The sequence below is a fragment of the Pristis pectinata genome, chromosome 1, assembly GCF_009764475.1.
Source record: "Pristis pectinata isolate sPriPec2 chromosome 1, sPriPec2.1.pri, whole genome shotgun sequence".
In the NCBI taxonomy this organism is placed as follows: domain Eukaryota; kingdom Metazoa; phylum Chordata; class Chondrichthyes; order Rhinopristiformes; family Pristidae; genus Pristis; species Pristis pectinata.
The window spans coordinates 27,654,962-27,670,743 of record NC_067405.1 but is presented as its reverse complement, the minus strand read 5'-3'; the positions used below and the strand labels follow the sequence as shown (position 1 = coordinate 27,670,743).

Here is a 15,782-nt window from a genome sequence, read left to right as displayed (position 1 = left end):
CTGTTACTCCTGATGTCTTCTATTAGCAAGACCAAAATGATTTAAATTACTGAATTTGGTCTAATATTGGATTAATGGACTCTGCAGTAACTGACACCTCACAAGTTCCCCCTGTTGTTTTTTTTTCTGGGTCAACTCATCAATGCCTGGTCTCCTTTGGATTCCCTGGTGATTTCCAGCCATTGATTACCCAAAAACTGAGGTCTGAATCTATCCTGAATGGCAAATTACTCCTTTGGTGGTAGAAAATGTCTAAACAGCTTCCATGTCTGATACTGAAACATCTTATTGGCTTGAGCTCTGCCAAGCTCCAGTTATGAAAGATTTGCCCCAGAACTCAGTGGGTAGAAACCTTGAGATCACAACCCTCCTCATGCTGCCCCCAAAATTCTCCGTCTACATGTTGAACCGAATTAAGCATTGAGTCATTGACTAAGTCACATTCACCTAATTAAGTATAAAAAAAATCAGGAATTAGTACTGTCAATAGCTAACATTTATTTCAGTATGTATTTTTGAGTTCATTATTTGCTTTCTGACCATATGATAATCTTATCTATGGATTTTCTTTGTGTGATTTTATAAAGTTCTATACAATGATTTATTTATAGACTTAAAAAAAGAGTATACACCAGATTTTAATCATTGGTTTCGACAAAAGCACCACTGCTTTGTATCTAGTGAACGCATGACAAAGAACAAAAACAGAAAATGCTGTAAGCACTCAGCAAGTCAACCCTAATCTGTGGACAGGAAAACAATTAATGTTTCAGATCTGCAGCTCTATATCAGAACTGGGAAATAGAGAAAACAAGTTAATTTTAGGTTGTGGAGTAGATGGGGAAGGCAATGGTGAATCTAAATGGTTAAATGAGGGTTTCCAGCATTTTCTGCTTTTGTCTCAGATGTCCAATACCTGCAGTTTTTTTTTCAATTTCATAAGACATGGAATGTGCTCCAAACCATTTTTTTGAAACCGTTAATCTTTTACTGAGTATAGTGCCAAAAAATCAATTGGGAAAAAGAGTGACTACAAATCATTTCCTCTTACATGAGAGAAAATAGCTGGTGCTTTTAAAAAAAACAACCAAAGCATTTCATTTTAATCAACACATCACTAAAAGGTGAAATAAAGCTCTTGGAATGCTCACTCTAGCTAATATCTTCCCAAGACAATACATAAAATTTTTGCAAACAGAAAATAGTGGATACTTTCAGCATTTTCTGTTTTAAATTCAGGTTTCCAGCATCCACAACATTTTGTATTTTTAACTAAGTTAGGGTAAATGTTGCTATTCACATTTGTTTATTTGGAAATTTTACATAGGAATGTAACATCTTGAACACTCGTGTCCGAATTCGATATCCGATACGTCTACCAGTGGAAGGGAAAACCTGCCCTGAAACCTCTGAGGTAGAGCCCTGTATTCTCAACAAGAACTGCTTTCACTTTTACTACAATCTAACAGGTACTTGACTATTCCAAAACAAGCTGAAGTGAATTCCAATTAAGATCACCTCCGGAAGACATAAATATATTTTTATTTCTATTGATCCTTTTGAACTACAAATGCAGGTCAATGAATTAGCAAATTAGGATTAGGATGTCAATTCATTTTCCTGGTTAGAATCAATGTTAGGATCTAACCATCTTAATGACAGAGTATGTAAAGATCTGAATTAGGCGACTGATGAAATAGTTGCACAGTAGCAGAACTACAATAGCAGCACAACTTTTCACTAAGTCAGAAAGGTCCTGAAATAATTTGATTAATTCTACTCTGTTTTTCTTTAATTGAATGCTTAGGAAGTGGCAGAGGCAGGTTTATTTAATAATATTATAGATTAAGCACATATTGTAACAAAATTGTGTGATGGGGTTAATTGACAGGAATTAAAGGTTCCTGGCAGAATGAAGTTGCCTTTTGATCAAAGAAGACACTTTTTTCTGGCCATCCCATTTTCTTGCCAAAGCCTCAGCCTTCAGAAATTATTCTCATGAGTGTAATTTAATAAAAATGATAATTGTGCTTATTTATAATTTTAGCCTTGGGAAAATTCATATAGTTTCATAAAATAGTTTTCCCCAAACGGTATGCAAGACAAGTTTTTCACTGTACCTCTGTACAAGTGACAATAAGAAACCAATACCAATACCAATACCAATACCAATACCAAAGTGTGTTATGTTCTTACATCAGAGAGAACACACAGGGGCAGTAGATACTGATCATGGGATTTGTCAGTAACTTGTTCAGGTATACGCTGAAGAGTAACCAACACTGGGATTGGATGAAGCCTGAATTCAGGCTTCTCTTAGGGGCAAAATCTTTCAATAGAAATATTGTGATAAATATTTCAAATACTGAAAAAACTGTTACCAAGTTTGGCCAGATCTCTCCGACCAATTCTCCCTGCCTAGATTTGTCACATATGGTCTCACCTGCCTCGCCGCTGTGATAGTTCTCACTTTCTAGTCTTCTGTTCCTGTCTGGGCTTTTGCTTTGCCAGGACGTTAGTGTTATACTTTTCCTTTTGTGGAGAGAGGACCACAGATTCTTAGAAATGGCAGTTGGTGTGTCTTCTGCTGGGAAAGAGATTTTCTGTAGATTGGTTATCAATCAGGGAAATGACAAGACACCTAGCCGGAAATAAACTGTGTTTGCAAAGTTATGGTAAGCAAATGATGATTTGGATTACAGTGACACTTAGCTTTCAGAAAACTGACAGATGACTATAATGGTAAGTAGGTTCTTATAACTACAAAAACTCAACTGTGACAGCCAACTTTGGAAGCTGTTGGGGGAAACGACCTGCAGGGTCCTAGCAGCAGTAGCCAGGTCTCTGGCACTGGGACCAGTCCTGCTGCTCAGAAGGGAAGGGAGGAGAAGAGGAAGGCAGTAGTGATAGGGGACTCGATAGTCAGGGAAACAGATAGGAGGTTCTATGACAGTGAGCATGAATCCCGGATGGAATGTTGCCTCCCAGGTGCCAGGGTCTGGGATGTCTCTGATCGGGTCCACAGGATTCTAGAACGGGAGGGAGAACAGCCAGAAGTCGTGGTTCATGTTGGTACCAACGACATAGGTAGGAAGCGGGATGAGATCCTGAAAAGTGAGTTTAGGGAGCTAGGCAGAAGGCTGAAGAACAGGACCTCAAGGGTAACAATCTCGGGATTGCTGCCAGTGCCACGCGATAGTGAAGGTAGGAATAGGAGGAGATGGCAAATAAATGCGTGGCTGAGAAGTTGGTGCAGGAGGGAAGGTTTTAGATTTTAGGATCATTGGGAGCTCTTCTGGGGAAGGTGGGACCTGTACAAAGAGGACGGGTTACACCCGAACCTGAGGGGGGACCAATATCCTTGCAGCCAGACTAGTTTGAGAGGGGGATGGGAACCAGAGAAGTAGGTCAGAGGCAGAAGGGGATGGGGAAAAGTCAGATCTAACAGGTAGAGAGGCTTTGAGGAAGGAGAAGCAGAGTACAGGCTACAAAAGTAGTAAGGTGGATGGGCTAAAGTGCATTTACTTCACTGCAAGAATCATCAGGAATAAGGGAGATGAACTGAGAGCTTGGATAAGTACATGGGACTACGATATTGTGGCTATTACAGAGACATGGCTGACATCGGGGCAGGAATGGATATTGAATATTCCTGGTTTTCAGTGTTTTAAAAGAGCAAAGAGGATGGGAAGATATTTAATTGGGGAAAGGTGAATTATGAGGCTATAAGGCGAGAACTTGGGAGTGTAAATTGGGATGACATTTTTGAAGGGAAATGTACTATGGAGATGTGGTCGACGTTCAGGGATCTCTTCCAGGATGTTAGGGATAAATTTGTCCCGGTGGGCCAGAGAAGAAATGGCAGGGTGAAGGAACTGTGGGTGACAAGGGAAGTGGAACAACTAGTTAGGAAGAAGACAGGGCTCATGAGGAATGTGGAATAGCAAGGAAGGAACTTAAGAAGGGGCTGAGGAGATCAAGAAGGGGACATGAAAAGGCTTTGGCGAGTAGGGTTAAGGAGAATCGCAAGGCTTATTTCTTGTACTTGAAGAGCAGAAGGATGGCTAGAGTGAAGGTAGGTCCGATTAAAGACAAAGGTGGGAAGGTGTGCCTGGAAGTGGTGGAAGTGGGTGAGGTTCTCAATGAATACTTCTCTTCAGTATTCACCAAGGAGAGGGGTCTTGATGATGCTGAAGACAGTGTTGGTGAGGGTAATGTTCTAGAGTATGTAGATATCAAGAGAGAGGTTGTGTTGGAGCTGTTAGAAAATATTAGGACAGATAGGTCCCTGGGGCCTGACAGAATATTCCCCAGGCTGCTTCGGGAGGCGAGGGGGGAGATTGCTGAACCGTTGGCTAGGATCTTTGAGTCCTCGTTGTCCACGGGGATGGTACCAGAGGATTGGAGGGTGGCGAATGTTGTCCCCTTATTCAAAAAAGGTAGTAGGGATAGTCCAGGGAATTACAGACCGGTGAGCCTTACGTCTGTGGTGGGTAAGCTGTTGGAAAGGATTCTAAGAGATAGAATCTATGAGCATTTAGAGAATCATGGACTGATTAGGGACAGCCAGCATGGCTTTGTGAAGGGAAGATCTTGCCTCACAAGCCTGATAGGGTTCTTTGAGGAGGTGACGAGGAAGATTGATGAGGGTAGTGCAATAGATGTGGTCTACATGGATTTTAGTAAGGCGTTTGACAAGGTTCCGCATAGTAGGCTTCTTCAGAAGGTCTGAGGCCAAGGGATCCAGGGAGGCTTGGCCGTGTGGATTTAGAATTGGCCTGCCTGTAGAAAGCAGAGGGTTGTGGTGGAGGGAGTGCATTCAGATGGAGGGCTGTGACTAGTGGTGTCCCACAGGGATCGGTTCTGGGACCTCTACTTTTTGTGATATTTATTAATGACTTAAATGAGGGGGTGGAAGGGTGGGTTAGCAAGTTTGCAGATGACACAAAGATCAGTGGTGTTGTGGATAGTGTGGAGGGCTGTCGAAGCTTACAGAGGGATATTGATAGGATGCAGAGCTGGGCTGAGAAGTGGCAGATGGAGTTCCAATCCGGAGAAGTGTGAGGTGGTACACTTTGGAAGGACAAACTCCAAGGCGGAATACAAGGTAAATGGCAGGATTCTGGGCAGTGTAGAGGAGCAGAGGGATCTGGGGGTTCATATCCACAGGTCACTGAAAGTTGCCACACAGGTGGATAGTTAGTTAAGAAAGCTTATGGGATGTTAGCTTTCATAAGTCGTGGGGTCGAGTTTAAGAACCGCGAAGTAATGATGCAGCTTTACAAAACTCTGGTTCGACCACACTTAGAGTACTGTGTCCAGTTTTGGTCGCCTCATTATAAGAAGAATGTGGAGGCATTGGAAAGGGTTCAGAGGAGATTTACCAGGATGCTGCCTGGATTAGAGGGTATGGATTATGAGGAGAGACTAAAGGAGCTAGAGCTTTACTCATTGGAGAGGAGGAAGATGAGGGGAGACATGATAGAGGTATACAAAATATTAAGAGGACTAGATAGAGTGGACAGCCAGCGCCTCTTTCCCAGGGCACCAATGCTCAATACAAGAGGGCATGGCTTTAAGGTAATGGGTGGGAAGTTCAAGGGAGATGTCAGAGAGAGGTTTTTCACCCAGAGAGTGGTTGGTGCATGGAATGCGCTGCCTGGGGTGGTGGTGGAGGCTGATACATTGGTTAAGTTCAAGAGATTGTTAGATAAGCATATGGAGGAATTTAAGATAGAGGGATATGTGGGAGGAAGGGGTTAGATAGTATTAGGCGTGGTTTGAAGGTCGGCACAACATGGTGAGCTGAAGGGCCTGTGTTATGCTGTACTATTCTATGATTCTATGATTTAAATCATGTTTCTGATGGCTTGGTTCTTTTTTAGCTACACAATATAGTTAAAAATCCCAGATGTTCCCCAACATAATTCATAACTGTTTCCACTCATGATCAATAATCTCCAAAGTAATCAATAAGCCTTCTTCCCCATGATCACCAATAATAAGCTTTTATATCTCTGTCCAATTGCTCTTCAATTCTGAAACACTTTCACCCTCTATTATTGCACACTCTAATTTCTCTACAATCTGCTTCTCTCTTACTCCGATCCTCACCCTCCCGTGAACTGATTGTAGGGTCAAGGTACAAGTAGGGTAGCAAGGTAAATAAAACAGCAAGTTATTGAAATTTATATTTCTAGCAGTATATCCCTGAACTCGCTGGCTGATTTTTGTATCATTGATGCTGAAATATTTGCAGATTCAGACCCAAAGTATTATTAGGTTTGTTGAGTAATGATTGAAGAACTAAAATTTTACTTTTACTACATTAACAAAGAGTTCTAATTTAAGGCACAAATATTGTAATTAATTGATTTAGCATGGAAACCAAGTCATTAGACTTTATTTCAGTTATTGAAATGACTTAAAATAATTTAAAATTTATTATCCTGAAAAAATGTTGAACCATTTGGAAAAATTGCCTGTGTCAGAGCTTTCAGCAGGCTGGAGGAAACAGCTTTGTAAATCAAACTCAGGGATTGGCTGTGCCAAGGGAATGATGAACCAATCACAGCGAAGTATGTGATTCTGAATACAGAACATGGGAGCAGAGAGGGTGGAGACAATGGGTGATTGGCTCACTTATAGTTACCTCAATTTGGTAATGATAGCCCTATTGGAAACTGGGACATCAAAGGTGAATATGCAATGCCACCACTTGTGGGAAACCAGACTTTGAGGATTTAATCAAAGGTAAGTAAAATGAAGAGGTAAAATTACTTGTATCAGAGAGACATATACAAAGCACCATAAAAGAAATAAGCTTGTCAGGGAAGTGTTAAAGGTTAAGGAAAGCAATCTGATATTTTCAAGTAAACAAGACTGCAATATGGTATAGAAAGATAACACTTTGATATCACATTTGCAAGGCATATGTGTAGTGCGTCAAAAAATGCAAGGCTGAAAAACCACCAGCAATTCATCCTGCAAAAAAAAAATTCAATCTAATTTTTAAACTCAGCTTCCCCTTCTAATCTTTTCACCACTTGTCCTGGGAAGTCCATTGCACACATCATGATCTCTTCTGGTTCAATGTGCCTCTATTTCTTCTAATATAGTGTCCAAATCTTTGCCCCAAATGTTCTGTTTCGTTTCTCCAAAATCTGAATGAATCTGTGTAGACATTTTTACAGGAGCCATTCATTTTGGTGAATGCTATTGATTTCAATGACAAAAAAATCCTGCAGAGTTCAGGAACTTCAATATGATGACACTTATCATTTTACTTGGAGGTAATACTGTTGTTATCAAACCTCTTTAAAATGTAATCTTGTAAGCACATATAAGCTTCAAGATCATCAATATACTTGCCTGCAAGGAAATAAATAGCCATTCAGGGTTGAATGTCATCACATCTTCACTGACCCCATATTACTGTCCCAGATTTCCAATATCACAGTGGTTTAATGGAGGGGCAAATGATTCTAGTCAGACAGCAACAAGGCTTGGCATATTCTCTTAAAACATTACACATACATGTCATGGTGTTAAGACAATATCTCTCATTAGTAGTGTAATGTTCATTTCTCAATATGCTTGGAAGAATATTAAAAGCAAATTATCTTCTTTAATTAAAGAGGTTAGCTTTATCAAATAGAGTACTGGGCCCTGTCCTTGGAATGACCTTTTTTGGATGTGGTCTGTAATTCTCAGAATGGAGCTCTTGCCAACTAAATGATAAAGCAGTCTGTGGACAAGGACTGAAGATCCGTTTGCTTGACTGTGTGCAAAGTGATGGAAAGTCAGTCAGTCTCAAATACTGTGAGAAGGTGAGATCTTGATATGAAGTGTGGTTTCCTGTCTGGGCCTGGCTGAATAAGAGGTGTGAATGTATAAAAATAATTTGGGTTAAACATTGTTAAACACTGATAGTGTTTGTTATCTGAAACATTCAAACTTTCTTCCATGAACCTGAGCCAATCACTTCAGTATTAACTGGTAAACATTTATAAAGAAGAGACTCCTGTGGCATATATCATGGACAGTATGACTTAACAGATTATTATTTTTGTTTATACTTGCTAATGTACATACTAATGACACTTGAAGCAGTAAAATCATTTTGAAAAAACGTTTACAAGATCATGTCAGTGACCTAGTTAGAAAGGATCCATGGCTTGTTATCCAGACGTGTTGAATATTAAAAAATTGCATTGGTCCAGGCGAATGCCTATTTAAAAAAAATAAATATGACCAATTTTACTTCTATTCATTTTAATATAAGATTTGGTGGTCTTCTTATTGATATTGCTCTGCACTCAACTTTCTGACATTTCTTGTGGTCAAGGTGATCTGATAACCAAAATTGCTCAACCCCTGTTTATCTAGTTGGATCTTTGCTCAGCTTTGTGGTAAAAGTATTAATAATGTTATTTAGCTTTGAATGTTTCTTATAATTAAGTTAACCGCTGACTGCTTTCCACCTGGTCCTGAATTGACATATCACTTGTGGCGATAATTGACCTCATCATCACATCCATTTCATGGTCCATGAATTTGTGCTGCCTTGTATTTTTTAAGGAAGTAAATCATTTTCTGATTGGTTTTGCTTTACTTATTATTGTTATCTGCTAAAGTAGTAACTGGAATTGTTAATGGTCTCAGATGATTGCATGATGTAAAAACTCTGCCAGTGAATCCAAAGATAGTCTTCCTTATTTTTAATTTTTGAGGAAAAGCTCTTTAGAATATGTATTAATCCCTTTAATTTAGCAGAATAAGGTTACCTACCAATTGCTTTAATGCAATCAGTCTGAAAGTAGTCCACCACATTCCACTCTCTGTTATTTGAGTCGGAAAATGTCTACATTTATCCATTAAGTGTTTGTACCAAGTCTGAAAATGGTTTGGTCGTATGCGGCGTTCTATCTCCCAGTACTGTTAACTCTCACAATAATGCCACAAAAAAAAACTGACAAAAATATCAAAAGAAATGTACTAATTACTATTTTTAAACTTTTTATAAATAATTTTAGTTCTGCTTCCAATATATATTTTCAGAAAGCAACAAAGATGATAGATAATCTATAATCCAGGAATTTGTGAACATAGGGAGCATGAACTGAAGAATTGTTTTCAACTTTATATCCTCTATTCTTTCTGAAAGTAACACTTTGATAGCATATTCTTGTGGAATAACCCCTAAAGTCAGATTCTTCAGGAACTACATGTTTTTTTCTGTAAACTAAAGATTTTGGCTATATTAGAAACAAAAATAAAAGGTCAGGAAGAATGTTTTTGAAGTTTTGACAATGGATATGTATACTTTGGACTTTAAAGGTCACATCTGCTTCGAAGCTTGTGCTTCTATATAACTTTTTATTGTCCCATATAGAACAATGGAATTTTACAATTTTCAGGGGTGATTTATAGTTTTTTTACCCCACTAAACCAATCTATTGTTTCCTGTTTTTGAAGCTGATTCTATGTAAATCACTGTTGGTGTACAGATTCCCACAGTATCAAACTTGACATGTCTGCAATTAAGTGGATAGCCTTGCACCAGAAAGATCTGTTCATTAAAAATGATGTTAGCAAAAACAAAAATATTTCAGAGCTGCATGTCAGAAGTGATAATTACTTCTATCTTTTTGAGTAAAAGCTCTTTAGAATATGTATTCATCTCTTCATTTTCTAGGGTTTACCTCTTATGCAGTCATCTCTTAAGAGTATAAGAAGCAGGAAGCATTTGACATTTTGCACCAACACATCCAAACATTACTAATTTGGATTAGATGTATCAATTAAGTAGCTATCAGCTTCCTGGGCAATAAATCAGGAACTACCTCTCTCAACTTTCCATGGTGTCTACCTCTTCCTGGGAGAAATGTGTTATTCCTGCTCTTGGTTAAAGAGATCGCTCTTCCTAGTATATCCATGGATATAGAATTTCATTTGAAAATGCTTTCATGAGATGATCTAGGTCAGTTTACTTTGTTAAAGGTACTTTGTGAATGCAATTGTTTAACTGAGGATTATAGCTGAATTATGCTGCTGAATGAGAATTCTCCTGTTGCTTCCTTTTCTCTAAGATGGGATTGGATTGGAATGGACTAGAATCACCCTGGCATTTATCTATGCACTGCTTTGTAGAATGCCCTGTAAACTGCCAGCTGTCAGAATGGTCTTCCTGGTCTGAATGTTCCCACACTTGTGGACTTGAGGGTATGTAAATAATTTGTTTGGCTCTTTTGGATATTAAAACACATGGTTTCTGAATTTACTCTAACAAAGATAGCATTGGAATGGGCCATTGACAAAGTAAATGTTTGTATTTAATATAGTCTAATTAGGGAATGTGTATATTTATCATTGGAATAATTCTTAAATGCTTTAAAATTAATATTTTTCTAGGATGACAAACTTGAAAAGAACACAATTTAATGTGCATTTCTAAATAGATTAAAAGCAAACAACTGCCTCATTGTCTGCATCTTCCAGGCAGAAAATAAGTAAAACAAAATCGACCAAAATTAAAATTATACAATTGTATAGGCTCCTGGCAAACATGTCTTACTTTTCACTGCAATATTACAGAATATATCTAATGCAGAATATATCTAACAATAACTCTAGATTAGGTTAACATTTATATTAAAAAATATATTTAATGTTCAATATAGTGTTTAAATTTTACATATCTGAATTATTCAGTACTGAACATTCTGCAAATTCAGGTAAATTATAAGTAATGTGAAAGTAAATGTTGTCTGTATGGTAGGTCTATGATCAATATACTCTTAGATGGACAGTTTACTGTTGATTAATCACTTTATGTACATCTTGCAGTGTTCTTGTTACTTTATCTATTGTTAGTAATGTTAAACATGCAGTTGTGGTTGGAAAGCAAAACTGAAATTTTGACACAGTCTGACTTGAATAGAAACATCTGAATTTGATTAATAATATCCCACTTTCAGTGCAGTACTGACTGGATGTTCTTGATGTTCTGTCAATGATTTGATGGCATTTGTTGTGGATTACAATTTAGCAGATAGTTACATGTTGTTAGGCACCTTCTAGCCCCAAGATTTATGTAGTTAGGCAATTGAGGTTGAAGTCAACATGATCCTTCAAAACAATGAACCATATTTAGTCAAATGTGTAAATGTAGAACTACTGGGGCTAAGTTTGATTGCAATAGAATAAAATGAGTAGTGAATTGACAGCCTGTTCTACATCACTTATGATTTTTATTCCCAATAAATACACTTTTGCAACAGTTAAATTACCTCCAGCATGTGTATCTAAACTACCTGGTGTAACCCAACTTGGAATACATTGATGTTAAGCATCAAAGGCAGCATGGGATAGACAGAGATGAGCAATTCCACAACCAATTGAGCACGTCAAAGCACTACACTAATCACATCCAGTCATAAATGTCGGTTGATATTTATGAAACTAATGGGCAGTTAAGGCTCCATGAATATCCCAGTGGAGGTATGATAGCAGAACCTAATATGAGCATTACAAATGCTACTTTCTTATAAGAGGAAAGAAGGATATGCCGATCCATTTACTGAAAGCAGAGAGTAAGCTTTTGGAAACAATATGAAAAACACGATGATGCTGGAGGAACTCAGCAGGCCAAGCAGCATCCGTGGAGAAAAGCAGGCAGTTAACGTTTCGGGTCAGGACTCTTCTTCAGGACTGAAGATAGGAAAAGGGGAAGCCCAATGTATAGGAAGTAAAAGCAGAGTAGTGATAGGTGGACAAAAGTGGGGAGGTGGGGTGGGCACAGGGTAGTGATAAGTAGATGCAGGTAAGGGATAGTGATGGGCAGGTACAGGGGAAGTGGAAAGAGCAGATCCACTGGGGGATGGGTCAAAGGTAAGGAGAGAATAAAAGGGGGTTAGAAAAAAGAGGGAGAGGCTAGGAAAGGGAAGAAAATAAGAAGCATGGTTGGGCGAGGGGTGTGAGGATTACATAAAGTGGGAGAATTCAATGTCCAGCATCTGCAGTCTTTTCCAGCATCATAGTGTTTTTCATCTAGATTCCAGCATCTGCAGATCTTGCCATGAACATTGAATTCTCCCGCTTTAAGTAATCCCCATGCCCCCCCAACCATGCGTCTTTTTAATGAAGAAGTAATGAAAACTAACTAGCATAGTTTCAAAGCAGGTAAAGGAAGACATCCATTGTTTTGCACAATGCTTTTGAAGACAGGATAACAAGGACATTTAAATAGTATATTTATCCCTGGGTCTTATAACTGAAGATATGACACACGAAAGCCAGGAGATTATGCAAACCTTTTGTGGAATCCAACTTTAGCATCACTTTTGTCTTGCTCGGGCACTACATTTTGGAAAAAAGTTGGAAACCTTTGTAAAGGATTCGGACAACATTTACGAGAATGATTCCAGGTTTGAACCATAGAACAATACAGCACAATACATGTTGTGCCGACCTTTAAATCACGTCTCAGACTATCTAACCCCTTCCTCTCACATATACCTCTATTTTAAATTCCTCCATATGTTTATCTAACAATCTCTTGAACTTGACCAACGTATCAGCCTCCACCATCACCCTAGGCAGCGCATTCCATGCACTAACCACTCTCTGGGTAAAAAACCTCCCTCTGATATCTCCCTTGAACTTCCCACCCATTACCTTAAAGCCATGCCCTCTTATATTGAGCATTGGTGCCCTGGGAAAGAGGTGCTGGCTGTCCACTCTATCTATTCCTCTTAATATTTTGTATACCTCTATCATGTCTCTCCTCATCCTCCTTCTCTCCAATGAGTAAAGCCCTAGCTCCTTTAATCTCTCCTCATAATCCATACTCTCTAATCCAGGCAGCATCCTGGTAAATCTCCTCTGAACCCTTTCCAACACCTCCACATCCTTCCTATAATGAGGCGACCAGAATTGGACACAGTACTCCAAGTGTGGTCTAACCAGAGTTTTGTAGAGCTGCATCATTACCTCGTGGCTCTTAAACTCGATCCCATGATTTATGAAAGCTAACATCCCATAAACTTTCTTAACTACCCTATCCACCTGTGAGGCAACTTTCAGTGATCTGTGGATATGAACCCTCAGATCCCTCTGCTCCTCCACACGCCCCAGAATCCTGCCATTAACCTTGTACTCCGCCTTGGAGTTAGTCCTTCCAAAGTGTACTACCTCACACTTCTCTGGATTGAACTCCATCTGCCACTTGTCAGCCCAGCTCTGCATCCATCAATATCCCTCTGTAAGCTTCGACAGCCCTCCACACTATCCACAACACCACCGACCTTTGTATCATCTGCAAACTTGCTAACCCAGCCTTCCACCCCCTCATCCAAGTCATTAATAAATATCACGAAAAGCAATTTTGTGGAACTGGCCTCTTTAGAGCAGGAAGGCTCAGAATGGAAATAGTAGAGCTCTTTAAAATCATGAATCATAGAGTAGGTACTGAGAAATTGTCTTTAAGGCTGGAGGGTTAGTAATCAGGACCACAGATTTAAGGTAATTGGCGAAAAGAAATGGAAGTGAGATAAGAAGAAAAAATATAGAATATATTACCAGACAATAGTAGCTTTCCAAAGGGAAATGGATATATACTTGGAAGAAAAGGAAATTATTATATTAAGGGGAAAAGTGGGATTAATACTCAAACTGGACTTTTCTTCAAAAAAGTTGAGACACAATCAATTGGCCAAATAGATTCCTGCTGAGTTGTATTGTTCTATAAGTGTCTAAGACAAAACTGGTGTTTAGAACCAGAAATGCAAGCAGAATGAAGCTCCTTGACTTATTCCCAAAGTATCAAACAATGTGGATGCCAAACCTCATTGCAATATACTGCACGTGACATCAAGAAGCAGGTCAGCACAGTGGACATGGCAAAAGCTATGTGCTGAAACAAAATTCCAGTGGACTGCTAAAAGGCAGTATTCCATGGCTGGAATCAACAAAGGGTAATCTATTCCAGTAAAAGTCCAATAAATGCTTCCACAAAATGTGTAAGAGTAAACATATATGCACTGCTCATACAAACTGATTCAAATGTTAGACACAGGACACTGCAGATGTTGGAATACAGAGCAACACAAAAGGTGATGGAGGAACTCAGTGGGTCAGGCAGGATCTATGGAGGGAAATGGACAGTCGATGTTTCGGTTCATGACCCTTCATCTGGACTGGAAAGAAAGGGGGAGGTAGCCAGTATAAAAAGGTGGAGGGAAGGGGTGGAGCAAGAGCTAGCAGGTGATCGGTGGATCCAGGTGAAGGGGTGACAGGCTGATGAAGGTGGGAATGATGTCAAAAGCTGGGAGGTGAAAGGTGGGAGAGACAAAGGGTTGAAGATGATGAAATATGACAGGAGTGGATGGTGGAGCATAGAGTAAAGGGAAGGAGGTGGGGAAAGGAACTGGTGGGAGGAGTGTGTGGGTGATGGGCAGATGGTGAGGGTGGGGGAGGGGAAAGACATCTGGAGATAGGAGCAAGTTGGATAAGGAGGAGAGGGAAAAAAGAAGGGAGGCATAAAAAAGGAAAAATAGGGGAACAAGGACAGAGGAGGAGCAGTTCCCAGAAGTTTGAGAATTCAACGTTCATGCTGCCAGGTTGGAGACTGCTCGGGTAGAACATGGGGTGCCGTTGCTCTAATTTTTTTTTGGTCATGACCTGGCAGTGGAGGAGGCCATGTACAGACTTGTCGGTGTGGGAATGTGAAGTGGAATTGAAATGGCTGGCCACTGGGAGATCCTGGCCAGCACAGCGGACAGAGTGGAGGTGCTTGATGAAGAGTTTTCCCTCAATCTGCGTCCAGTCTCACCGATGTAGAGGAGGCCGCACCGGGAGCACCGAGTGCAATAAATAACACCAATGGATTCGCATGTGAAGTGCTTCCTCACCTGGAAGGACTGTTTAGGGCCTTGGATGAGGGAGGAGGTATAGGGGCAGGTGTAACACTTAACGCTGTTACAGGGATGAGTGCCTGGGGAGGGAGGGGGAAACGATGGGGAGGGCTGAGCAGATGAGGGAATCATGGAGAGAGTGATCCCTGCGGAAAGTGGAGAGCGGAGGGAGGGCAAGATGTGCCTGGTGGTGGGGTCCTGTTGTAGGTGGCAGAAGTTGCGGAGAATGATGCGTACATGTGATTTGAATATCATCCTGCTAAAGGGTGCTCTGTCAGCCTGGTGCAAGTCATCAACAAAGTGACGGAAGATGTCATCCACAACACTCTCAAATGGACCTTGATCAGTGTTACCAATTTACTTTCTGGTAGGACCTCTTGGTTGTTATAATCTCTGACCAAAAATGGACATAAGGACTGATTTTCAAAGATGAGGTGAGAGGACTGCCCTTGATGTCAAGACTGCATTAGACCAAATGCAGTATGAAGAAGATCTAGAAAAGTCAGTTTATAGTGACTGATAGGAAGCTCTCCTGAAGCTTCATTACCATATGTGTCAAAACACTGAAAGTCTTATCTATTAGCACTGTGCTCGCACCTTCAGTACTTGAACAAAAGTCATTATCAAGGGCAGTCAGGATGAACAATAAAATCTGCTCCTTCCAGTGAGATTTGTATCCTAAGAATGAATTAAACAAAATAGCAAAAAAAAATGTAACTAGTTTTGGGAGATTCAGTTTCTGGTGACCAATTCATGGATAATTTAATTCAAGTTAGGTATTTTTGCATCTCACAGCTCTGTAGTCTCTCAGTATTTAACATTCTTCTTTTCTGTTCTTCCTGGCAAAACAAATAATTTCATATTTTC

General features: G+C 39.8%; 1 protein-coding gene across 1 annotated transcript in view; it reads left to right on the top strand.

Annotated features, from left to right (window-relative positions):
• thsd7ba (thrombospondin, type I, domain containing 7Ba) overlaps window positions 1–15,782 on the top strand; it is a 448,905-nt gene that overhangs the window by 341,588 nt on the left and 91,535 nt on the right. Inside the window, exons 17-19 of the mRNA XM_052026976.1 lie at window positions 1,328–1,469; window positions 7,714–7,829; window positions 10,092–10,224. Coding sequence (XP_051882936.1) covers window positions 1,328–1,469; window positions 7,714–7,829; window positions 10,092–10,224 — 391 coding nt within the window. The remainder of the gene's footprint in view (window positions 1–1,327; window positions 1,470–7,713; window positions 7,830–10,091; window positions 10,225–15,782) is intronic.